Source organism: Ambystoma mexicanum, chromosome 6q, assembly GCF_040938575.1.
Source record: "Ambystoma mexicanum isolate Mex_15411 chromosome 6q, UKY_AmexF1_1, whole genome shotgun sequence".
Taxonomy (NCBI): domain Eukaryota; kingdom Metazoa; phylum Chordata; class Amphibia; order Caudata; family Ambystomatidae; genus Ambystoma; species Ambystoma mexicanum.
In genome coordinates, this window is record NC_090937.1 from 655,114,967 (window position 1) to 655,141,206 (window position 26,240).

The 26,240-nt window shown below is 46.9% G+C and overlaps 1 protein-coding gene across 11 annotated transcripts in view; it reads right to left on the reverse strand.

Moving 5' to 3' along the window:
* Positions 1-26,240, reverse strand: part of BLTP1 (bridge-like lipid transfer protein family member 1) — a 2,946,455-nt gene that overhangs the window by 1,535,657 nt on the left and 1,384,558 nt on the right. For all 11 annotated transcript variants that reach the window (XM_069631149.1, XM_069631145.1, XM_069631146.1 and 8 more), the window contains exon 38: positions 11,305-11,455. In XM_069631149.1, coding sequence (XP_069487250.1) covers positions 11,305-11,455 — 151 coding nt within the window. The remainder of the gene's footprint in view (positions 1-11,304; positions 11,456-26,240) is intronic.

Genomic DNA, 26,240 nt, shown 5'->3' on the forward strand with positions numbered 1-26,240 from the left:
GGGACACAGTACCTTAAGTGTGAAGGAAGCTCCAGTGAGGGCAGTTGTTCCTGGCAGCAGGTGCAAGTCGGTGTTTCGTCCAGAGGAAGAAGAGGTCTCGCCGTGGAGGAAAGATGAAGGTCGTTGCACTGCCAGGGAAGAAACCAGCCGCGGAGTTCTCCGGTTAAAAGGTACTCCCCTTCTCTTTGCGGTAGTGGTAAACCGTGGTATTCCGGTTGCTGGGGTGCTTGGCACGGGCAAGGCGGCCATGAGATGCTCCAGGAAGGTGAAAAGGTGGCAAAACTGGTTATCCCCACCAGTCAAAGGAAGAAGACTCTCCGGACTGGAGATCTCCTCTGTCGTCGGGAAAAGTGGTGAGACGGTTCAGCAGGGCTCCACCGGTGGTGTCGTCGTTGCAGGTCGGCTCAGCTTCTCCCTCCTCCGATTCTTAGTTCCTGTGGCGACTTCTGAAGTTCCAGTCCCCAAAGCCCTGCTTTTATGCAGCACACCCCCATTCACTCAGCCTAGCTGTCAATCAAACATGCTAAGTGGTGAGCCGGCCGGTTTGGGGTTTATTTAATTAATATTAATTCACCGGTTGGTATTTTTTACCAAGACTCGATTCTAAAATGGCGTTTGTGTTCTCTTCTGTGACTCCAACCCAAGTCGAGCCCTTTGTTCCACTTTTTGGCGGGCTTCTCCACAGAAGCCTCCAAAAGTGGAGCCACTCTGTCTGGGTACCACAGGGGGTCTGGGAGGGAGTTTAGGCACCCTGGACTGAGTTACCTTGGTAACTCAAGTCCCACTATTGTGTGATTGGCCCAAGTGGTGAGCCGGCCGGCTCACCACTTAGCATGTTTGAATGACAGCTAGGCTGAGTGAATGGGGGTTTTCTGCATAAAAGCAGGGCTTTGGGGACTGGAACTTCAGAAGTCGCCACAGGACCTGAGAATCCAACGAGGGAGAAGCTGAGCCGACCTTCCCCGACAACACCACCGGTGGAGCCCTGCAGAACCGACTCACCACTTCCCGGTGACAGAGGAGATCTCCCAGCTGGAGAGGCTTCTTCCCCTGACTGGTGGGCACAACTAGTTTACCTTCCTTTCTTCGCACCCCATCCCGGTTTGTGGTTGAACTGCCCGTGCCAAGCACCCCGGCGGCCGGATAGCCACTCACCACTGAACCGCGAATCACCAGACCGCTCCTTGTACCTGAGAAACTCTGCGGCTGGTTTCTTCTCTGGCAGTGCAACGGACTCCTGTCTTCCTCCACGATGAGATTCCCTCTTCCCCTGGACGAAGCACCGACTTGCACCCGCTGCCAGGAACAACTGCCCCCGCTGGAGCATTCTCACCACTTTAAGGTACCGTGTCCGCCAGGCCTCCCTTTCTAAAGATTGCTACAAGGTAATAATAACCCCTTAACCTTCTGGACTGGGCTGGCCGCCTTGACCCTCTAACTGGTCCCTTTCTTTGGTCCAACTCCTTTTTGAACCTTTACAAGACTTTTGTGCACTGCAACCGTGTGAACTTGGACACCTTTCGTTTGGATCCTCTGGATCCGGCCGCTTGAACTCTAACTTCACGGTTTTACTTTGCCTTTCCCTCTTGTTATGTTCTGATAAAAGTGTTGGGATCTGTTTCAATTTGTTCTCTGTTCTTTTCTCCCTTTTTAAAACAAACTATTAGAGTTCCATCTATGTTAAGCGCTCACCACTGTCTGAAAATAAGTGGGGCTTTACTTAAGACTTGTCTAATATTCTTTTAAGGGAGTGTATATCTTTTAGTGACCGTGTTTTTGAATTGTTTAGTATTAGTGCCTGTGTGTTTTTCTAGATGTGGTTTTAAAAAAATAATTATATCTCTTTTACACCAAGCCCTGGTCAGTGTTTACTTGTTCTATTGTGTTCTCTTGACCTATTGTGAATACTCTGCATACTGCCTAACTCTTCTTGAGGGAAGTCTGACTGCTCAGCCACAGCTACCAAGTGAATCTGTGTGGTACAGACTGCTACCAAGTGGGTTTACTGCCAAACACCTGTAGTCCTAAATCTTTTGCAGTGGTCCCAGAGGGAACTGCACAGGTTTCTGCCTAACAGCGTCCTGCGTTGATGGCGTCGGGTCGATGTCCCTCGAAGGCCTCGGTTGAGGGCGACGTCACCAGGCGTTATAAATAGGATGTGCGGCGCCGGTAGGCACCAGTAGCCTCAGTTTATGTTTTTTCCCTTAGAATGTGTGGCATCAATCCAATGCCTGCAGGACTGCACATAGCCTTGCGGAAACGTAAGATGCAATCGCATAGGAAATTCTCCAGAGGGGCAGGCTGGGAGGGCGATGTGGAGTAACTTGCTCTTCGAATGGATTGTGTCCTCCAACGTATTCTACATCTTTGAAAGACTCCCAAAGCAGTACCAGAAAAATGGAGGAGGGAAAAGAATTTAGAATATCCAATCAGATGGCACAATAAAGAACCACCTTCCCAAAGGCCATATCTTGACCATGGATCGTATACAGGGAGTAATGTTTAACAAAAGTGTGGATAGAGCCCATGTGGCTGCTTCAAATATTCCCAATAGGAACTCCCAGTTGGAGGGAGGTGGAAGTAGCCACGCCCCTAGTGGAATGAGCTTGCAACCCTTCAGGAGGGTCCTTACCCGACAATCGGTAACATTCTGTAATGGTGAGGATAATCCACCTGGACAAGGTTTGTTTGGCAACAGCCAGGCCCAATCGGTGTCCAGCATATCCCACAAAGAGTTGATTGTCCACTCTGACCCTGGACATCCTAGAAATATAAAAGCTCAGAGCTCTCCTATGATCTAACCTACGTAGTTGCTCCTCTTCCTTACCAGGATGAGGATAGAAAGAAGGAAGAACCACTTTCGGACTCAAAAGAAATTCATATACTACCTTAGGTAGAAAGGAAGGCCGTACCGTAGTACAACCCTGTCCTTGGGGAACACAGTAAAGGGCGGCTTAGATGAAAGTGCCTGCAATTCACTCACTCTGCGAGCGGAAGTAACCGCAACCAAGAAAACTGTCTTGAAGGACAATAATCTCAAAGGACAAGAGTGCAAAGGTTCAAATGGAGAACCCATTAGAAATTTAAAAAACAAATTCAAATCCCAAACCAGCACTTGGAAAATGGACGGCGGGAACACATTAGTCAGTCCTTTAAGAAATTGAGAAATCAAAGGAATCTTAAAGTAAGAACATTCTTCAGAGGAGCGCTTAAATATAAACAGTGCCGCCAGGTAACTTTTAATGGTACCTACACGAAGGCCCCCCCTGTGGGCCAAGGAAAGTAAGAAAGACAAAAACATAGGTATGGAACACGGAAAAGGATCAACAGTTTGTCCTCTGCACCACTCGCAAAACTTACGGGAACGGTACAGGAATTCTGTTGCTGGCCTTCTGGCCGAAAGCAAAACCTCCATCACATCATCTGGGAGGTCCCAATCCTTATATCTCAACCTTTCAGATACCAAGCGTGAAGGTTGAGAGTCCTGACCTCTGGATGTCGAACCTGACCCCCTCTCGCGAGAGCAGATCCTCTCGGTAGGGAAGACGGCGTGGAGGGCAGATGGACATTTCTAGAAGGTCCGGGTACCACGCTCTCCAGCCCCAATCTGGAGCAATCAGGATCAGGTGGGACCCGAACCTTCGTAACCTCCGTAACACTTGAGAAATGACGGGGACTGGAGGAAATGCGTACAGTAGTGGGAATGACCAATCCACTACGAATGCGTCTCCAAAGGCTCCTCTCAGAGGAAATTCCCTTGAGCAAAATCTCTCGCACTTACGGTTGGCACTGGTGGCGAAGAAATCCACTTGTGGGGTTCCCCAAAGGGCGAAGAACTCCAGAAGGACTTCCTGAGTCAACTCCCACTCGAGAGAGATCGTGCTCTGCCTGCTCTGAGCGTCCGCCGTTGCATTTTCATCCCCGGCTAGATGAACTGCCGAGAGCGAAATTCCCTGCTGGATGGCCCAGAACCAAAGCTGCATTGCCTCTCTGCACAACGGGAGTGATCCTACCCCCCGCTTTTTTGTTGAGGTAATGCATGGCCACTGTGTTGTCAGTCATGATCAGGATACTCTTCCCCCACACAGATGGCAGAAAAGCCTTCAGGGCTAGCCTGATGGCCCTCAGTTCTAACAGGTTGATGTTGAGTTTGGACTCCGACGGAGACCAACGACCGCTGGCAGTCAAGAAATTGGCATGAGCGCCCCATCCTGTGAGGGAAGCATCCGTCGCTACAGTCACCCCCGGCCATGGTTGCCAAAAGATCCTGGGAGACCAAGAGTGGTATCTGAACGGGATCCGACATCTTGCCTGAGAACTGCGACCACTGCATCTTGAGAACCCATTGCAGGGATCTCATCCTCAGCCTGGTCTCTGGCACCAGAAAAATGCAGGATGCCATGAGGCCGAGCAACCTTAAGAATTCGAAAGCTGGGAGACTCTGGGCACGTTGAAACTTGTCCACCATCTGCACAATGTGATGAGCTTTCACCTTGGGAGGGGAGCACTTCCCCAAGGAAGTGTTGAACACAGCCCCAGTGTACTGGAGCTGTTGGGAAGGTGTCAGATGCAGCTTCTTGAAATTGAGGGAGAAGCCCAGCCTGTGGAGGGAGCGGCAGGTGAGACCGAGGTGAGCCAATGCTTGCTCAGGAGAGCACGCACAGATCAACCAGTCATCCAGGTAGGGGTAGACGTGAATCCCCCCTCGCCTGAGATACGCTGCCACCACCACCATTAGCTTGGGGAAGACCCTCGGGGCAGAGGTCAATCCGAATGGCAGGACCCAAAACTGAAAGTGCGAGTCGCCAGCCGCAAACCTCAGGTACTTTCTGTGCTTGGGATGAATTGGCACATGAAAGTAAGCATTCTGTAGGTCCAGGGACACCAACCAATCCTGAAGTTGAAAGGCCTGAAAGACTTGAGAAAGAGTGACCATCTTGAACTTGTCCTTCCTGAGAAGTTGGTTCAACCAACGCTAGTCCAGGAGGGGTCTCAATCCCCCGTCTTTCTTTGGGATAAAAAATAAAATAAGGGGAATACCAACCCTTGTTCCTCTCCGCTACAGGCACCAGTTCTATAGCGCCTTTCTCTAGCAGGGTCAAGATTTCCTGCACAAGGAGCAGATCTGGAAGCTTCAAAGAGTGTTTCCCCAGTGGATTGTCGGGAGGCTGTTTTAAGAAGGGATGGCAGTAGCCGTGGGTTATTGTATCCAGAACCCACACATCCAAAGTAATGGCTCGCCACTCTTTGAGATGCTGAGACAGTCTGCCCCCAACCGGCGAACCATGGGATATGGCCTCATGACTGTTTTGGAGCGGCTGCAGCAGTGCCTGAAGGCAAAGAGGCAGCTGCCTTAGCGGCTTTGGCACCTCTATTTCCCCGACCAACACCGTTACTTTTACGGTGACCCCTTTGACTGGCGGCTCCTCTCGTTCTACCAAAGGAGGAGTAGTAACAATAAGAACCTCCCCTCCACTGCTGTCCCCTAGGACGAAAAGGCGGAGGTTGACGCACGACTGCGCTTAAAGATTTTGCCGCAGCTTTTGAGGTGTGCAACCTCTCAAGGCTCTAGTCAGCCTTGCTGCCAAACAAATGCGCGCCATCAAAGGGCATGTTCAGAAGACCGGCTTGCACATCCGGAGCAAAACCTGACTTCCGCAACCACGCAAATCTGCGTATAGCGGTGCTTGCAGCCATAGACCGGCTAACACTGTCGGCCGTGTCCAAACCTGACTGAAGGGATTCACCCATGGCATCCTTGCCATCTTGCACGAGAGCAAAAAACCCATCCCTTTCTTCCCCCTCAGCAATATGCTCAGCCACAAGAGAAACACAGTTCCACAGTGTGTGTGAAAATCTTGCCAAGTCACTGTTAGGCAGAATCCTGTGCAGTGCCCTTAGGGACCACTACACACAATTAAGACTACAAGTGGTAATACAAGTTCACCTTTGGTACAAGCCTGTACTACACTGTTAAAGTGGTAGTTGTAGCGGAGCAGCCAGACTCATCTCAAAAGCAAATGAGCAGTAGTAGAGATTACACAAAGGACCACAATTACTGTGACTCAAGCAAACACTGACTCAAGGTTTTTGGTTGAAAAGTAAAAGTACATTTATTTCTAGACCATCTGTTCGTAAAACACTTCACTTCAATTAATGTAAAACCACATGTAAAATACACTACACACAACCAATTCACTTTCTGCAGCACAATTCAAGGTAAGTACCTTTGGTTTTTGACAGTCCGGTGTTGTGAAACAAAGACGTTACCGGGGGACAGATGCGATCACTTTTTGACAGTAATGACAGTTCGGTCTTACTAAAGATACGCATACCCACGGGAAGATTTGTTACCGGAGTTAAAACACACTTAGCACATGAATCAACACAAGAGAGTTGGGGATAAAAATCATAGGCAATACTTTTGTCAAGGCAGATAGAATCAGAGGACACTTCCCTACAAGTGAATAAAAGTCAATAGGCCTGCGCCAGTGTCAAGTGGTACAGGATTCCTGTTGTCGAGGATCACCCGGTTAGCACAGTTCACGATTCGAGATTGCCAGGAGTACTTGGATATTGTCACAAGAGGAAGCAAGAGTTAAAAGAGGGAAGGAAGATAAGGACAAGCCTTTGGTGAGGAGAAAAGGGATTCACCCAAGTTCCTCGAGGTCGGAAACAGTACCTTATTCAATTGAAGAGCTGGTGCCATGGCAGTTGTTCCTGGTAGCTCATGCAGACTCACGGTTCTTGTGACTTCAGTCGTGGGGACAAGAAGGAGGACACCTGGAGCGATCTGCACTACCCAGGGATGAGGCCAGTAGCACCAAAAGCAACTGTGAATAAAAGGTGCGCTCCTTTAAAACAGGAGAGGCTCTTCAGGTGGCTATCCGGACCACTACAGCTGTGTGCAGAGATTTCGACCAAGAAGAGGATGCTCTGCCTGTGGAAGATGAGCTGGTTAATCCCACCAAGCTCAAGGGAAGAAGACTTCGGACTGGATCTTCTCTTGTCGTCGAAAGGGTAGATAGCTCAGGACTGCAGCAGGGCTCCACCGGAACTCGGTAGTTGCAGCCGTCTTCTTCTTCCGCTTCTCTTCGGTTCCTTGCAGTTCCAGTGGCGACTGACTTCCAGCCCAAGAGTCCTGCCTTTTATGCGAAAATCCCCCATTCACACAGCCTGGCTGTCAATCCCCCAGCAGGGGGGTTGTCAAGCCCAGACAACCCCCTTAGCCAATCATAAAAAAGTGTGACTTGGGTTTCCAAGGATACCCTGTGCAAGGGGTGACTACACCCCTCCCTCACATTCAGCCCACCTAGACACCCAGGCGCCAAAAGAAGGGCTTCTTGAGAGAAGCCCGCCAAAAGACGGTGAACAAAGAAGGCAAACCTGGTTTGCCGCGCAAAGTAAAACACAAGAAGGACTTTAACAAAAAGAAATGGCGAATAAACCCGACCGGGGCCAAAAGAAAGAGTATTTGGTCAAGCGGGTTTAGGTTTGAGGCTACTATGATAGCCTGGAACAGTACCACGCTTACATAATATAATTGCGGTAGAAAAGTTAGGGTAGATACCACTGCCACCAGCCAAGTCTAAACGTTAAAAGAGCAAAACAAAGCTCAGAGAGGCACAGACAAAAAGAGATAGGAATTAAACCTTTCGAGTACTCCATCTAAGATGGGGTGTACTGGGTCTGTAGTTTTAAATGACTATGTAAAGTAAATGGCAACTTTACCTGTTTTCTGGAGGACAGTAGTCAGCCCCAGGAAATTGAGTCAGGGGGAAGTCTTAAAGACAACCCTGTGTTACTGCACGGAAGGTGCTGTGTAACACACATGAAAATTGGGGTTCATGGAGTGGGGTCCTCCAGAGTCCACTATCACACAAATAGTAAAAATACACATGGCAAAACACAGGTAAGAGTGGGAAAAAGGCTCACACTCTTACCAAGTGGAAAAAATAAACTCCAGAAATCCAGCAAAGCTGCTGGGGGACTCACTAGGTGAAGGAAATTAGCCATAGAATGAGAATTCTCCCTAACAGTCACAAGTGGAGTTGGCTGATTTCAGCACCATACTCCCCGCAGAAAACACCTTGCGTGCCCAACCGTTGAAGCGTTTGTCATCCCTATCTGGAGGGATGGTAGGGTATGCCGGCTGCCTCCAGATGGCCGTAGCCGCCTGAACCACCAAACTCTCGGGAGTGGGGTGAGTGATTAGGTAGATGGGGTCGCAACTGGAAGGGTGGAATTTCTTGGTTAACGATTTGTTAACAGCCGGAAGAGAATCCGGTGACTGCCAAACAGCCGCCACCCTTTTCTGTAAGGTAAGATGAAAAGGTAACACCGGGTCAGAGGACTGACTTTGATCTAAAATATCTGTGAGATCATCTTGCACAAAATCTTCAGGACTGGACCAGCCCAGATACTCCGAGACCCTAGCCATGAGTCTCCTGTAGGACGACTCTGCATGAGCACCAGGCAAATTCCACTTCCGGAGAAGTGTCCAGGCCACTAGCGTCATGAAGAGTATGTCTCAACTTTTCCAGTTGGCTATCCCCTGAAAAGACAGGAGCCTGATCAGGCTTAACATGGTCAAGATCAAAAGGTGACCTCCGCTAGTCCTCATAGATGTCATCCAGAGGGAGGAAAAAGTCCTGTCTCGGAACATCTGAGGGCCTGCAGTCCACAACAGGCCCCACAGACTTGTAAGTAGCCTTCCCAGGAGGATCCACAGCAGTAGGGATCTCGGACGGTAAATTTTGGCCAAAAAGCCTCAAAGTCGTTGAGGGAGCGGATGGCTTCAGCGTCAAGGGCGTTGACGGTTTCGGTGTTGACGGTTTCGGCGTCGACACTGGCGCCGATGGCACTGTGTGATGATATGAAGGCAAAGCTTCGACGTCAGTATCCGACAGACACAGAGACAATGCCGACCTCGAGCCATAGCATGTTTCTGCGGTCTCGCTGGGGACGAGGACCGAGACCTGGAATCACGGCTCTTGCGACCATCCTGAGCCTTGTCTGAATGGGACTACGAAGGTTCCCGATGAGGATTGCGCTGAGGACCTGAGCCCGAAGGCATGCGAGCCACGGATCAAGCCCGTTCCTTGCCGGCTTCGTCAGAAGGAACGGACGGAACTGTGCCCTGTGATTGGAAAATCACCAACATCTGCTCCCGAAAAGCAGCCCATTCCTCCGGGTTCGAGGACTTAGTTGGGCAAGCCACTTTCCTCGCGGTGCTAGCCTCCGAGGAGGACAGGGAAGGCGACTGCGCTTCCTAGAACGCCGAGACGAGGAGGACGAATGGCGGGAACCACTCCGGGACCGAAACCCCCAGGACTCCTTCTGACGCGGAGAGTCACCCCTCGAATCATCAGTGGACATACCCTTGGACTTGGATTTGCTTTTAGACTTACTGAGTTTGGAACCCTTAGCTACCTGAAGATTCCCCTTATGTTCCCGCAAGGCCTTAGCAGTCAGCGACTGGCATTTGGAATAGTCGTCAGTGTCGTGACTTTCGCCCAAGCACCATAAACAAAAATGATGCAGGTCGGTGATCGACATTTTAGACTTGCAGTCCCGGCAGGTCTTGAAGCCAGACTGCAGAGTCGAAGGGGTCAAAGAGGAAAACATTCTCCACAAAGAATACACGAGGCATGCCGAATTCTCAAAGCAAACATGTTTGTGGAAAAAATTTAACAGAGGCTACGGGTGCCGCGCGTCCTATTTATAACATCCGGTGACGTTGCCCTCGATGGAGGCCTTCGAGGGACATCGACCCAACGCCATCGACGCAGGATGCCCTCTGCCGAAGAAGGTTTCCGAAGTGCACAGCTGTGGACATTACATGTCAAAGATGTGGAATACGTTGGAGGACACAATCCATTCGAAATATATATATATGGTGAATGGAAAACAAATCAAAAACTTTGTGTTCTCAACATCATCTGTCAAGAACTTATATTAGATATAAAAAGTATTTACAAAGTCAAAATGACCTGCAGGAGACTGGACAAGGTAAAAGGGAACAAAATCACTACAATCCTTGCCGGTCAGAGGAAAATTAATTTGGAGCACCCACGCCAAACAGACAATGTATTGGTATGCTAAATATGTTTGAGGGGGATAAACATGAAGCTTTATAAACACATGTGGCTGAGCCAAAAGCTGTGCAGGACCCTGGACCAGGCTGCTACCAGTTTTGAAGGCGGGCCTTTAACGCAAACAATCTACTTTATTTTCAAAAGTTATCAGGGCTGGAAACACAGGATCCTGCCTAAAAGGCAACTTCTCTGTAAGACTTAATTCAATAACCAAGTGACGGATCTAGTCGGTTGCTCTCAATTAGTATGAAAACATAATTGAACAATTCTCTCCATAAGTATTACATTAATGAGCACAATAAATCAGTGTGCCTCAAATACTAAACCTGCTAGTTTAAAAAGATATTTGTAAAAAAATACATAAAGGCAGAATTCTACTCACCGCTTTTTATGTAATCTATCAATCCATGAAATATGTAATGGACATTACTTGAGGTTCATAAAAATAAATTAGTACAATGAAAAACATAAAAGTAACTGTAACCAAAGAAATAACTTTTTTCCTAGGTAAGGGAACAGTTGGTCCTTTTATGTTTTTCATTGTTCTCATTTATTTTTCTGAACCGCAAGTAATAATGTCCATTACATATTTCATGGAGTGATAAAGAGTATGTAAAAAGCACATAGTAGAATTGTGCCTGTCTGTATATCTGTTAGCCTTGACAAAACACTGAGCATGAAATTCCAATCATCAGACTAACAGTCGGCAGACCACTTTAAGGGAATCATGTACTCAATTCAGACTGTGGAGGCGTTGTCGGTGTAGAAACAAATGAGGTAGTGTCTACAATATTTCTATTGACATATGGCTTGCTAGCAAATGACCCAATGCTTACTTTCGTTTGACTGTTCTAAACTCCTATAAAGAACATGGCAAAGGAACAAAACATGCATTTTCCGTGACCCACTAGTTGGTTCTTTCCTGCTCCATCACAAGCATGTTTGCCTTAAGTGGGTTTTAAGCTATAGCCAGGAATAGAAAATTGACTCCTTTAAACTAAGGACTTGCTACAACGGTTTTCTGAAAAGTAAAAGTTGAGCTAAAAATGAAATGACAAAATAATCTGAGCAACTGCATTAACAACATTTCTGACAACAAACCTTTTAAAGCATAACAAATAATGTGTGGATGTACATCTTATTTAAGACATTACAAAACTTAAATGCATCAAGTTGCAAAGCATCAGCATCTTCGTCATTCACTCACCTCAAGGGCCTCAGTCATGATGCAGCCCATCACAGCACATACTCTCAGTGTTCCCTCTGTCTCAAATTTATTTAAGGATGACTTCATTTGATCAACTGGGACAAGCCAGGCACCAACAGCAGGAGTCGCTGTGCTTAGGAGGTTTAGCTGCCTGTTTGAAACACAATATATGTTCATTTTGTAAATTATGAATGAAACATACAAGCCCTTAATAGCAACATTAACATTGTTTTTTGTTGTTAGTCAGGTTGCAGAAAGCAGTGAAAGTAAAGTTTCTCATCAGCAATCATAGTTTTCCATCATACTAGCAAATGGTAAAAAAATCAACACATACTGGCACTTTGTAAAATGCTTTTCACATATAGGTAGAGAGGTTTCATTTTAAACTTCCCAAGCAGTTGTTTCATGTAAACATGCATTATGAGTTTATGAGCGAGTCTATGCCCACCTGGAGATGGAAGTGCTATGCCTGCTTTGGCACAACTATATTTTAACATACACCCTCCCCACAATGTGGGGCAAATGAAGGTGAGTGTGCTTCAATGGTGGAGCTAACAAACAATTTGGCAGCGAGGGAAGTTTACGCTCTCAATCTTGTGCCTCTCTATTTCTCAGACTTTGACGTAAGCAAGTGTTTGCGAGTTGGTTTACACCTCTCCTTTGGGAATGTGGGGACTGCATATGCATAAAGTGGTCCTTCCCATTCCTCCTCATCTGTCCCCTTGGCAAGATCATGGGCCACAAAATATCTTGTGCCTGCTGCAGAGACAACTGCTCTGCCCGTAAAAGTCCCCTAAAATACCCCAGAAGATAAGATGAAGAGAGGACAGTTGCTGTAAAATGCAGATCCATCAATCTTTGTTGGACATAGTCTTCAGCCAGAGAACGTTAACCGGGGTAAGTAACTTGTTCTTCGAATGGATTGTGTCCTCCCACATATTCCTCATCTTATGATAGACTCCCAAAGCAGTGATAATTTGGTGGTGGGAGTACAAATTATATTTTGTTGTCATGGACTGAATGAAGGACCGCTTTTGCAAATTGGCCTTCCTGACTGGAAGATGAATCCAGGAAGTATTGTCTCACAAACGTGGGAATAGACGACCAAGTGGCAGATGAACTTGTCTTTGATTGGGACACCTCTTTGAAGAGCAGCAGAGGTTGCCATGCCCCTTGTGGAATGTGCTCTCAAGCCTTCCGGCGGGTCTTTGCCACTAACCTGTAACATTCCCCAATAGCCAGTATGATCCATCTGGATAGGGTCTGTTTTGTAACAGCTAAACCCAATTTAGGGCCAGTATAGCCAATGAATAATTAGTCATTTAGTCATTTTGACGGAATTTAGCCATTCTTGATATCTAAAACCTGAGAGCCCTTTTTGGATCCAGTCTACGTAATCTTTCCCCCTCTTTTCCAGGATGAGGAGGTGTATAGAAAGCTGGCAAGATGATGTTTTGCGACAAGCGGAAGTCAGAGACTACCTTAGGTAGAAAGGATGTTTCACCCTGAGAACAACCCTGTCTTTATAGAAAACCGTATGTGGAGGTTTACAGGAAAGAGCCTGCCACTCGCTTACACTGCGGGCTGATGTTATTGCAATTAGCAAAACCGTTTTGAAGGTTAACAGTTTTAATGGGCATGAGTGTATAGGCTCAAAAGGAATGCATGTTAGAAAATGTAACACTAGGTTAAGATTCCATACAAGGACTTTCAATGGAACTGGTGGAAATACATTAATAAGACCCTTTAGGAACTGAACAATCAGAGGGATCTTAAAATATGAATCCTCCAGCACTTGAAAATAGATAGCGCCGCCAATTAACCTTTAATTGTTCCAATCTGGAGCCCCAGATTCACCAAATGTAACAAAAAAGAAAGCACCATAGGTGTGTCACAGAAAGGGATGCACATTTGTATCCCTGCACCAGCTGCTGAACTTGTTCCAATCGCAGCCGTACAAATATTTCGTCGCTGGCCTTCTGGCCAAACGCAAGATCTCCATTACGTCATGCGGGAGGTCCCAATCCTTGTATCTTAACCTCTCAGAAACCATGCTTGAAGGTTGAGAGTCTTGACCTCTGGATGGAGAACCTGACCCTCCTCTCACGAGAGAAGGTCATCTCTTTGTGGAAGACGTATTGGATGCCAGATGGACAAGTCCAGAAGGTCCGGGTACCACTTCCTCCTGGCCCAATCCAGGGCAATTATGATCATGGATTTCCTGAACCTTCTCAACCTCCTTATTACTTGAGGAATGACGGGGACTCAAGGAAATGCATAGAGGAGTGGACATTCTCAGTCCACTACGAACGCGTCCGCTAGAGCTCCTCTTGGGGGAAATTCCCTGAAGCAGAACAGTTTGCACTTCCGGTTGACACTGGTCGCGAACAGATCCACTTGAGGGGTTCCCCAAAGAGTGAAGATCTCTTGAAGGACTTCCTGAGCTTGTTCCCACTCGTAGGAGACTGTGATTCGCTTGCTCAGAGCGTCCACCCATGTGTTCTCCTCTCCGGCTGGGTGAACTGCTGATAGAGAGATTCCTTCTTGAATTGCCCAGAACCAGAGCTGCATTGCTTCTCTGCACAGTGGTAATGACCCTATACCTCCTCTCTTGATGAGGTAGTACATAGCCACTTTGTTGTCTGTCATTATCAGGACATTCTTTACCCGTACAGAGGGCAGAAAGGCCTTCAGTGCTAGTCTGATTGCGCTCAGCTCCGAAAGGTTGATGTGTAGTTTGGACTCTGATGCCGACCAACGACTGCTGAACGTCAGCTAGTTGGCATGGGCTCCCCACCCCATGAGTGAGGTGTCTGCCACTACTGTTGAGAATGTTGTCCAAGGTCCCGAGAGATTCTGCTTGGAACTTTCAGGTGGTCTGACCATTGAGTCCTGAGAGCCCATTGGAGGGATATCATTCTGAGGCGAGCCAAATGCAGGATGCCATGAGGCCGAGCAACCTTAAAAAAAAAATTCAAAAATAAATACATACATAAATAAATACATAAATCGAAGGCTGGAAGTTGCTGGGCACTCTGGAATTTGGCGAACATCTGCAGAATATCCTGAGCTCTCACCTCGGGCGGGGAGGCTTTCCCCCCGAGGATGAATCGAGGACTGCTCCAATAAACTGGAGTCTTTGAGATGGTATCATGTGGGACTTCTTGTAATTGAGGGAAAAGCCCCGTCTGTGAAGAGAGTGCCAGGTTACGCTGAGATGTTCACAGGCTTGTTCGGGTGAACGAGCCCTGATCATGCAATCGTCCAGGTAGGGGTAGACGTGAATCTCCCCTCTCCGGAGACTCGCTACCGCCACCGCCATCAATTTGGTGAAAACCCTTGGGGCGGAGGTCAGCCCAAATGGCAGAAATCGAAACTGATAATGAGAACCGCCAACTGCGAACCTCAGGTACTTTCTGTGCTTGAGATGGATAGGCACATGAAAGTAAGCATCCTGAAGGTCCAGTGACACCATCCAGTCTTGGAGTTGGAGAGCCTGAAGGATTTGGGAAAGGGTAACCATCTTAAACTTGTCCAAGATGGGTCACAATCCTCGGTCCTTTTTGGGAATCAGAAAGTATGGGGAATACCAGTCCTTGTTCCTTTCAGCCACAGGTAATTGTTCTATAGTACCTTTCTCTAGCAGGGTCAGAATTGCCTGCACTAAGAGCGGATCTTGAACTTTGAAAGAGCTGTTCCCCAGTGGATGATCCTGAGTTTTTTTTTTTAAAGGAAGGCAGGAACCTTGGCCTACAGTTTACAGTGCCCAAGCATCTGAAGTAATGCCCCGCCATTCTTTCAGATGCTGAGTAAGTCTGCCTCCTACTGGGGTCTTGTGAGTCGTTTTGAGGCGGATGAAGCGGCGGCTGAGGGTAAAACTACCGCTGCTTGGGTTGGCTTAGCACCTCTCCTTCGTCCACCACGAGGGAATCTTCTCTGACCTCTTTGACTGTGTTGTCCCCTTCCTCTTCCAACTGAGTAATAGAATCGAAAGGACTTAACCCTCCAAGAAGATGAACCCGAGTTTGGGTGTTGAGTGTTTCTAATGGCGGCGCTAAGGGATTAAGCCGCCGCTTTCGAGGTCTGTATTGCTGCCAAACAGACTCAAGCCGTCAAAAGGCATGTTGAGGAGTCTAGACTGAACATCTGGTTCAAATCCGACTTCCTCAACCACACAAACCTACATAACACTGTGCTAGTTGCCATGGATCTGCTGACGCTGTCTGCAGTATCCAGACCTGACTGGAGGCATTCACCCATTGCCTACTTACTATTCTTGATTATTGCCAGGAAACAGTCGCTTTCTTCGCCATCTAGGATGTGGTCATCCGCCATAGCTACGCAGTCCAACAGGGTAAACGTAAACCTACGCAAGGTACAGGTTGCATTAGTTGACTTTAATGTCATACTGCCAGCAGCAAATATTTCTCTCGCCCAGGTATCCACTCTCTTATCATCCCTATCAGGAGGGATGGATGGGTATGTTGACTGCTTGGTAGATGTAGCAGCCTGAACCACCAAACCTTCTTTTGCTGGATGTTTTGTCAAGTACTCTGGGTCGCTGCTGGATGGTCTATATTTTCTAGCAGAATTTGTATTCACTGCAGCCGTAGTCTCTGGTGTCTCCCAATTTGTTGAGACCCTTTTTTGTAGTGCAGTGTGAAATGACAAAATTGGATCTTTTTGCGGACCCTGCTCAAAAGAAGGAGTAGGCCTGCTCCAACCTCAAAACTATCACCTTAATCATCAGCTTCCTATATGAGGAGTCAGCGTTGTCAGTAGGATCTGGTTTGCCAAATTCCAGTTCGGGAGAGGTATCTAAACCACTGGCCGACTGAAGGTTATCATATAAGTCTTTTAATCTAGACTCTTCAGAGATAAATTCATCTGGCACATTAGGGGTGCCATATTGAAACCCAAAGGGTGGTGTGTTATCATCTGAAGGTTCATTATCTTCATAGATGGGTGATAAAAACTTTAAAAAAGACTTTAAAAAAATGTTTCTTGGGCAATGGTTTGCAAACCTTTTCTTGGGTTACCACTGGCTTCGACATTTTCGAAGTAATCGTCGACAACGACTTTGAATTCGGAGTCAATTTTGTCGGAGTCTACTTCGATACTGGTGTTGACGTCTCAGACGCCAATGGTGTCAGCGAAGGATCGACGTTGTCTACTTCGTATTCTTTTTCGAAGGAACCCTCGATGGACTGGATTCCTGACTTGTCGAAGCCCTCGATGATTTCTTAACGGATCGAGATTTTTCTAGATGCAGTACTGGCTTATGGCTCGGTTTTGAAGATTTCGTCTTTGACTTCCCTTTGTTGTCTTTATGCAGATCGACAGGGGCATGGGCCTTTTGCTTGTCCTATTTTGCTGGGGAGTCCGACTTAGTTGGACATTTAATTACCTCAGCTGAGGAATCACTAGAGGTCGAAGGCAACCTGTGACACTGTTTCTTGGCCTTCTTCGAAGAAGAATGGAGTGAGCGACTTCTTGATCGAGACCGTTTAGATTTGTTTCGTCGAGGAGAATCCCTCGATTCATCAGTCTTTCTCTTGGAACTCTTCGAAGGAGACTTCAAAGGCAACCTCCCCACCACCAATTTACCTTTATGCTCCCTTAGAGCCTATTCTGTCATCACCTGACAGGTGTTACAGTCAGAGGTACAGTGACTGGTACCAAGGCACCACAAACATATGCGGTAGGGGTCTGTGATTGATATCTTCAATCCATAGTCTTAGCACTTCTTGAAGCACATTTTAGGCATTGATGGAGCCGATGGGGAAGACATTTTCGTGATCGAAAATAACTATCGAAGTTCACAGAAGAACCAAAGTGCACTGAAAATCTTCAAAGCATTATATCAGAAAAACAGAACTGAAACCAACGGGTGCTGCGTACGCTACTTATACTAATGATGATGTCGACAGTCGAACGGAGGCCCTCGAGGGACATTGACGAGACAGCACACAGCGCAACCTGTCGAAAAACTTTCCAAAGCAGCTGAAACTGGAAGGATAATTATCATAAGATGAGAATACATGGAGGACACAATCCATTCGAATATGCCTAATTGTGGGTGATGATGCACAAAAACACATTCTGATTTAGGGATCTGCACTTACTTTCTACTCAAGTTGAGAATGGGCTGGCTACGGCTGGAGTGAAAACGACATTCTGTTGATGACAGAGTACCATTCCAATAAGAAAATCCTACCAAGGACAGAGCCTGAGGGTAACAAAATCTAAAAGAATTAGGAGGCAAGCAGTATGCACTGTAGTATTCATAGCTTTTAATAACAGAAATGCAAAGGGTTGTCATGCACAAAAGCAACGACTGCCTGGGAGGGCTTCATCTGCAGGCGATGAAGGGTTATGATCATCAGCATAGTCCTCTGCACGAGCCTTCTTAGGTGCCACGTTTACCATACATCTGCAACTAACAGTAGTTACTATCTAAGCCTCAAGTGTGCATCTGATGTTGAAACGTTGTCTCACAATGTCAAAAGCTTTGTCAATATCTGGACCAGCAATGTGAGATTCGGTGCAACACCCTGACACACCTCACACTATAAAATGAACCTTAACTCACACTACATCACTACTTCAGAATACACCATTAGTTACTGGGTTGCATAGAACCATGCAATAGTTAAGACTCTTGTGAAGTGGTGTGATGAACTTCGCTTATATTACAAAAATTGTGTACAAGGACTGAGTATTTGTAGTGTTTGCAAACTTCATCTTTTTATACATAGTAACCATGCATAGTACATTGACTTTTGATATCGACTAATCAATCTAAGTCAGAATGAAATAACTATCAAAGGCTTGCAAACACAATGAACATGTTGCAAGAAAGAATAACAGGAATAGCAAAACAGAAAACACTATATCCAAAATTGTTGCGATGCTCCCAAAACGTGTTCACAGATCATTCATAATGTGCAGAAAAATTTAACTCTTGATGAGCACTGCACTGCATTTTAGGACGCCTCCCTCACAAGAGTGGGGACCTTTCCCCTTAAAGGGACAGAACCCATTAGATGGAAAGCAACACATGTTTTGTTTGTTGGCACTCAAGTGCTGTAAATATATTGTTTTTAACTGTTCACACGTTAGGAAGGACTTTCAAAGTCTCTACAGGGAGTAGGACTTCGAGGTGCCAACCTGGGGAACAAGATTGTCTCAAGCCAAGTTTAACCTAACCACTCTCTTGATGGTAGCAAGGCTGAGCAGTAGGCTTGAACTAAGGAGGGAGGGGCACTGTTGAGTAGTAGGGCTGACACTTAAAGATGATAAATAAAAGGGCACCATACAGTTAAGTATAACAATATTCTAATGTATTGCACTATTACATTAAGGCGCACTTCAGGCAATTAAAGTAAAATAGTTCTATACACATGTGTCTGTATCACGCAGTTTTGCAACCCACTATGGGTTTCTCATTACTTTAGAATTTCAAACAGGTATTACAATATACTGTAATTACTAAAGTAGGAATAAGTTGTTAGTGCATTAACACATAGGCCTTACTCCTATAAGGCAACTCAAAGCATAGTGCATCTAGATTAAAAGTACAATACCCATCTAGCAAGTCTCACAGAGTCTTGAGGTATCTCAAATAGTTCTACAGCCATGGGTAAATAGTTCTTTGATAGGAAGTTCTGGACAGAGAAAGCAGCAGGTTTACAGACATAAGTGGTATTCCGAATGTTATTTAAGACACTTAAAATGTAGGTGTTGCAGGAAGCAGCTAAAACCCCAGTGGTCAAAGAGGACTTAGTCTAGAAGTAATGGTCAGCCAACTCCGACCTGGGTCAGCCCTTGATAGCACTATGGTAAGCACGACAATGCCCCCAATGCAAACCCAAAGAGGATATGGGTGATTCAAGAGACAAGGGCCCCCTGGAGGCGCACAAAAGTAGGAATACACCCCTGTCTAATCAAGAAAGGCTGTGGTTCTGCTCGGTTGTTGTGGTCATGTGTTCAAGGGAATTTAACAGCTATGGTGATCTGGTTCCTGTGAAGACCACAGACAGTGGCAGAAGCACCATGGATTGGTGTCACAACGTAGTAGAGACCCTCTTGAATGGCTGGATGGAAGCATTTCTTGCATTGAATCCAGAAAGGGTCAGCAGGCACAAGTCAGATCGGCAGTTGGACTTTGTTTACCTGAGTATGACGTCCAACCATCAATAGCAGTTATCTCGACGGGTGTTTTTTTCGAAAAATGTTTGCAGAAAAAACACATTTTGTTTGGGGGCATGGGAAAGGGCATATAAAGGTTTGGGCGGGGGGGGATGGTCGGTAACAGGAATCTTTTCTAGTTCCAGTAGTCGACTCATTTCCTGGATTCAGCTTCTCTCCATATATCCAGAAATCGGGCATGGGGTCAGCCCAGCCTGGCATCTATGTTTTTTTTTGTCATTGGTTTTGAAACACATACCAACACAACATAACAATTCAGAGTGTCCTCAAAACAAAATAAAGTCCAGACATATCCCCACCCTCCTCCAGGTCCCAGAATGTGCTTGTCCATTGCAGTTATTTCACTCCGGCGCGGCCGTGACAGCCTGTGCAGGCTGGCCACGTACCAACTGTTCGAGGCATCCTCACCGCCAATGTAGGAAGACACCACCCACCGACTCCCCCACCGACTCCACCACATTCAGAGTGTCCAGCCAGTTCCATCCAGCGTGACTGGTGCTCCAGGCTCTGTTAGCAAGAACTGAAAATACAGACCATAGACATCCAGAGGGCATGCGTGCAGTTGCAAAGTGAGAAAACTGGCCACATCAAAGTCATGAAAATTGGCAACATCCTCCAACCATTTTGTTTTCTTGAGCCCCGGACCCTCCCCCCATGCCATCGTAATCCTTCTGCTGGCCAGAATCAACAATAAACCCGCCTATATGGCTGGGCCAGACCAGAAGTCAGGCCCGGCAGAGCCATCAAGGGGTCCATCCCAACTGTCTCTCTAACTATGGCCGACAGTGTTTCAAACACCTCCCCCCAAAATTGCATAATGGGAAGGCACCACCACGCAAGATGCACAAAATCCACCTCAGTGGTTTTACAATAAGAGGACTTCCCAGAAACCTCTGTGTAATAGGTGTGCAGTTGAGTGGTGTGCAATAGGTGTGGCGTACATTATTAAAATGTATTTGTTTATATCTGCATTAAGAGACCCATTACAAGTTTGGGCCCTGATATAGTTTTATGCCCCATCTTCAATCTCCACTCCTGGTGCCTTCTCCAATCTCAGCCTAGGTTTATCTCCCACCTGCGGAGCTGCCGCCAACATCTTCTCATAGATCTGGGAGATCAACCGCCCCTCTCCTCGCTCCTCCATCACCTTATGCAGTAGGGGGAAGGTAGGTGGTCACCGAGGGAAGGTGGAAAAGAAGGCCTTGAACTAATTCCTAATGCTAAAGTAAAGAAATATATATATAGGGAAGTCACACTTAGGGAAGTCACCCTCCCCTTTTGTTTAAAGTCCTCCAGACTCATGAAGGTGTCAGTCATATAATAGTGCCCTAGCGTCGCTATCCCCAGTCAGTCTATCAGCTCCGTATACACACGTTCATTAGTGATTCCAAGGCCTGGAATATACTTTACTAGGAGTGCAAGAGAGTACAGCATTGCCACCCCCAAGTTATCCTCCAACTTCCGCCATGCTGTACATGTACTAGCTACCCCTATACTACCCCCCTCCTGTTGTTCCTCCCTAGGATCGCGGGCGGCAGAAGGTTTCGGGCTACTATCGCTCTGTCGATTTGAACGTGGGGCCTACTGGGTTTCATCTTGTACCAGAAAGATACAAAATTGGCTTGTGCTGCCTGTTAGGCAAGATTGTATGCAGTACCCTGTGGGAGACTGCACCAGCCTTGTCCTCTTGGCAATAGTTAACCCAACCTTTGGTATAAGCATGTACTACACAAGTTGGTAGAGTGACTGAGCAGCCAGGCTCTCAAGAGGGGTCATTGTGAGCTGTAAGGTTATTACCCAGAAATTCGCAGTGACAAATATTCAAATAAACACTTAGACTCAAGGCTTCTTGATTAAACAATTATTTATTAATTTAACAGTCAGTTGTATAAGCCTTCCTTGGAAGGGAGCAAAATATGTAACACAATAATATACTTCAAACATACACACTCTCGGTTTCAATAAATGAGTAGATACCCATTTGGGATGGCACACAGATACTTCTTACACCCCGAGGTGACTTAAATAACTAGTTCACGGTGGACATTGATATATCACTGGTACATTTAGTGCAATACTGAGGTTAGTGTCAAAATGAAAAGATGAGGGAATAAAACAATGGTTAACAAATATTCTTAAGCAGGTAAGTATTTTTTGAACCCTCGAATGCAAAGCAAATTAACCCTTTCCTAGGGGAAAGGTAAAGCACAAAGTCATAGGTAAGAAGAGTCTTTCAGGGAGCCAGGACATAGTTGAACAAAGGTCTAGTTGAACTGAAGCACTTCTTGCAGGTAGGTAAAAAGTCTTGCACAATGTTTTAGAAGTCTTTGTATAAAATGAAATCACTGTAGGGCCACAAACTGGGAGGCTTGTGAGGAGCAAAGCTGCAGGCACCTCTGCAAAGGCAACCAAGAAAAGTCTCAACTGAGAACTAGAAAGGCTACACAACAAGATGTAAGCAACCCCTTAATTTTACAGTACCTTTGGTTAGAAGAAAGTGGTTCCAGCTGGCTTAAGTTCCTGTTTAGGTCTGCAGATCCTGTTGTTCCTAGGTCTCAGTCGTGGGGACAAGAGGGAGAACATCTGGGGCCTCCTGCGCTACGAATTGAAGGTCGGTGGCAGCAATGGGAAAACTTCAGATCAGCAGCACTTCGGGGTTTCAGCAGCTCGTGACTCTTGCAAATAGTACCACTGCAGTTCTCGGATACCTTTCTGCACTTTCCTCACTGGGGTCCAGCACTTGTTGAGGTGGCTCAGGCTTGGTCAGTCCTGCTTCATGGGAGTCCAGAGGATCTTCCTGTAACTCGGGTCCGACTTAAAAACGAGACACTCGATTCTGGAGTTCCTCTCCCTGGCAATCGGTTCCTGCAGCAGCAATGGAAGTATCGCCAGCTTAGAGAGGATGTCCACACGAGTTTGCTTTGGGGTCGATTGGTCCCACCATCCCAAGGGGAGAGGTCGTCCTTTGCAGGGCTTCTCTAGTCGAGGTGAATTCAGAGCTTCAGCAATGCAGCAGGGTTTCACTGGGCAAAACAACGGTCCAAGAGTTGCAGCAAGTATCTCTTCCAAGTTCTTCTTCAGACTCCTTCGTCCAGTGGTCGACTCTGCCTTCCAAGCCAAAAGCCTTGCGTTTTATGCAGGTTTCTCCCATTCATTTGCAGCCTAGCTGTCACTCACACAGCACTGTGGCTGTCCTCCAAGTACAGCCTCCCAGCCAATCACCTTTGGGTGCATTCCTGTAACCAAGGGGATTAAGCACAGGGAGTTTCGGACACCTCCCTCACTTCCTGCCCCTGCTAGACATGCTGGAGCCAGGGGTGGGCTTCACCAGTGAATTCCACCAAAGACAAAACGAACAAAGGGAGCAAACCTAGTAAATCTCAAGAAGGACCTTTCCAACAAGAAATGGAGAAAAAAGAAGATCAGGGCCATTTTGACAAACTGGGCAACCATGGGTGCTTTACTGCAGCTGCAATTGCAGCACACAGTATAAACGCACAATGGTAGGAAAAGGTAAACCACAGCCACCAATTGATGTTAGAAAGGGTAACAAAAATGAGAAACTAGACTAAAGGGATACCAAGTAACCCCTCCAGCACCCTATGGGAAGATAGTGTGTGCTGGGTCTAGAAAGTTACAAAATGTAAGTAAGGTCAATTTCACTTCACTGCTCTTGGAAACAGTAATTTTACCAAGAGAAGGTATTTAAACGTTTGGAAAATCTAAGACTTCCCTAAAATCTAAGACTTCCCTGTACCACTGCACTGAAGGTGCTGCGTGTCACAATGTAAAGATGATGCCTATGGAGTTTGTCAGTCTCCAAAGTCAGAAAGAAGCACAGAGTCCAAATCACAGAAAAATACAAGAGACAGTGGGAAAAGGTCTCACTCTCGCAAGGTTAGAAATTAAAAGTCCTAAAGTCCAGCAAAAAGAGTTGGGGGTCTCTAAGGTAGAGGAGAATAAGCACATTTCTGAGAATTCTCCCTAACACTGCCCAACAATAGTGTTCAAGGTCCCGGGGCGCCAACCCCCCTCCCTGATACGACTACGTGAGAACCCCCCCCATCACACTCTCAGAACTTTCCCCGCCCACAAGAACCCCATCAGCATTCCCTGCAGTTTTCTGAAAAAGAATTTGGGGAGAATGATGGCAAGATTTTGGAATAGATAAAGATATTTCGGTAGCACCACCATCTTAATGACCGCAGCCCACCCCATTAGGGAAAGGGGCGGTCCCAACCACCTTCCAATCTGCTCCTGCAGCCTATCCACCGCCTTGACATAATTTTCTCGAAATATAACATATGGGTCCAGTGAAATCTCTACGCCCAAATATTCGGCATTGACTAGTTCCCACCTGAACCTATAATCATCCTCAAAGGGCTCCATCCCCGCAGTGAGGGGGATATTACTGATTTATCATAGTTGATTGTTAACCCCGACATTCCATCAATGGGTTAAGGTTATCTCTGGGGTTCTTGAGAAATAGAGCAACATCATGTGCATGCAGAGAAAGGATAACCTGATGGAAATATAATTGGATGCCTCTCTGTAGGTGATGCTCCTTCAGCAATGCGGGCAACGGTTCTATAGCAAGCGTGAACAGTAGTGGCGAGAGGGGGCAGCCCTGGTGCATCCCCCTCACAATCTGCAATATTCTCCATTAATGGCTATCCATGCCACTGGGTAGACATAAGAAAGCTACGTAGTCCAGGAACTTATGACCCAGGCCCATTTGCCGAAGAGTGGCAAACAAAAATAGCCATTCAACTGAATCGAACCGCTTCTTGGCATTTAGCAGGACCGCAACCGCGGTACGTCCTGAATCACCCCCTCAAAAAGGCCAAAAAAACATTGTTGTCCGTAAGTGGTATTCCTCCGCTGGATGAAACCTTATTGATCTGCCAGGACCAAATCATGCATAAAGGGAGGAGCCTATTCGTTAGTAGTTTAGCCACAATTTTATTATCCACATTTATAAGGGATATAGGTCTATATGAAGAACAATACTCTGCTGGTATCCTCCCCTTGTGTAAAAGCATGATCATGGTTTCCCTAAGTGTCGACGGGAGGGAACCCCGCTGCACTGCCTCCTCAGACACCTTGAGTAGATACAGAGCCACCATATGACGGTAGGCTTTATAAAATTCGCTGGTAAGACCGTCCGGACCTGGAGATTTAGCCCCGGGTAGATCCTTATTCACCCCCTTGATTTCTTCCAGTGCCATCTCCTTCTGTTCTGCTGACAGTCAATATAGCTCCACCCCACACAGGTATTGCTGTATGCTATCTTCTGAGTGTGTCCCTTTGGACGAGTACAGATCACCATAATATTCTCCCTGATGGCTGCTGTCTCCCCTCACAAGTGCTTTACATTGTGGGTCGCCTCTCAGCCATCAGGAGCCGCACCAAAAAGGCCTTCTCCATCCTGCTTATCAGTCCAGATCGACACAAGCAACAAACCTCCCTCAATGGTTTCACCTGGAACACGTCCAGTTCTTTTCAAATGTCTGCGAGAACGGCCTCGCCGCCCGTTTCTGGGTGCAAGTGTTCTGGGTCCTTCAATTTGACCTCATTTGATTCCAGTTCGGCTCTAACCTGTTTCAGGATCCCTGCCTCCTTCCCCAAACAAATCCCACAAACATAACATTTGAAGTCTCCCATAATAGCCCGCGGGAGTCAACAGTGCTGCTGTTCATAGCAAAAAAGGCCTGTATTTCATGCTCAGCTCAACATGAAATACTGTATGTCTGAGTGCTTTCTACTTAAAGCTCCAGCTCACACCCCTCACAGCCACCCTGGCATTCCAACGTCACTGGCGAATGGTCTGATAATGTCCTCCTCACAGGGCCCCAGATGTATTCTCGCCTGTCTGAAGACCAGAATAAGGTCAATCCTGGAGGCAGTGTGGTGCACCCAGGAATAGAACGTGTAATCCCGCACAGTAGGGTGCTGCATCCTGCACACGTCAATCAGGTTGTATATAGTGCAAATGTCTAATGCCCTCCAACTGGCTTGAGATTGCCGGCGAACCCCCGTGAATCCCCCATGGACCTGTCCACCTCTTCATTTAAGGTGGCGTTGAAACCCCCCCCCCTGAGAACAAGAGAATCTGGCATCGAAAACAGATGTGATATAACACAGTCAAAGAACCTCGGGTCATCAGTGTTTGGGGCATGTGTGTTGAGGGGCGAAACCTTCACCCCTTCTATATATCCAGTCAATAGTAACGCCCTGCTTTCATGGTCTTTCGAAATCTCTAGGAGGCAAAACCTGAGGGAGCTATGAATCAAGATGGCCACCCCTCTCGCATATGAGGAATACAATGAGTAGCATCTGTGCCCCCCCTCCTTGTGTCACCCATTTATTCTCACACTGCCCCGTTAAGTGCACTGAGCCTCATGTACAAGAGAACCTTTCTGACCTTATCTGGGCGACTACACCCTACTCCCGTATATTCCAGGTAATTATTTTGAAGCCTTTCATCCCCTTACCCCACCACCGTCAGTGATCATTAGGGACACTGATAACATCCATTCAGCCCCATCACAAGGCTAAAGCCTTGCCAACCACCCCCCAGCTTCTCCCCCTCACCCCCCCCCCGGACATTTGCCATTGAACCACACTGGAGTTTTCACAGTAAGGACACTTTGTGTAACATGAACAATCCCCAACTCCCTCACCTCCCCATTCTCACCCACCTCCCCCCACCCTGCTGAACAACC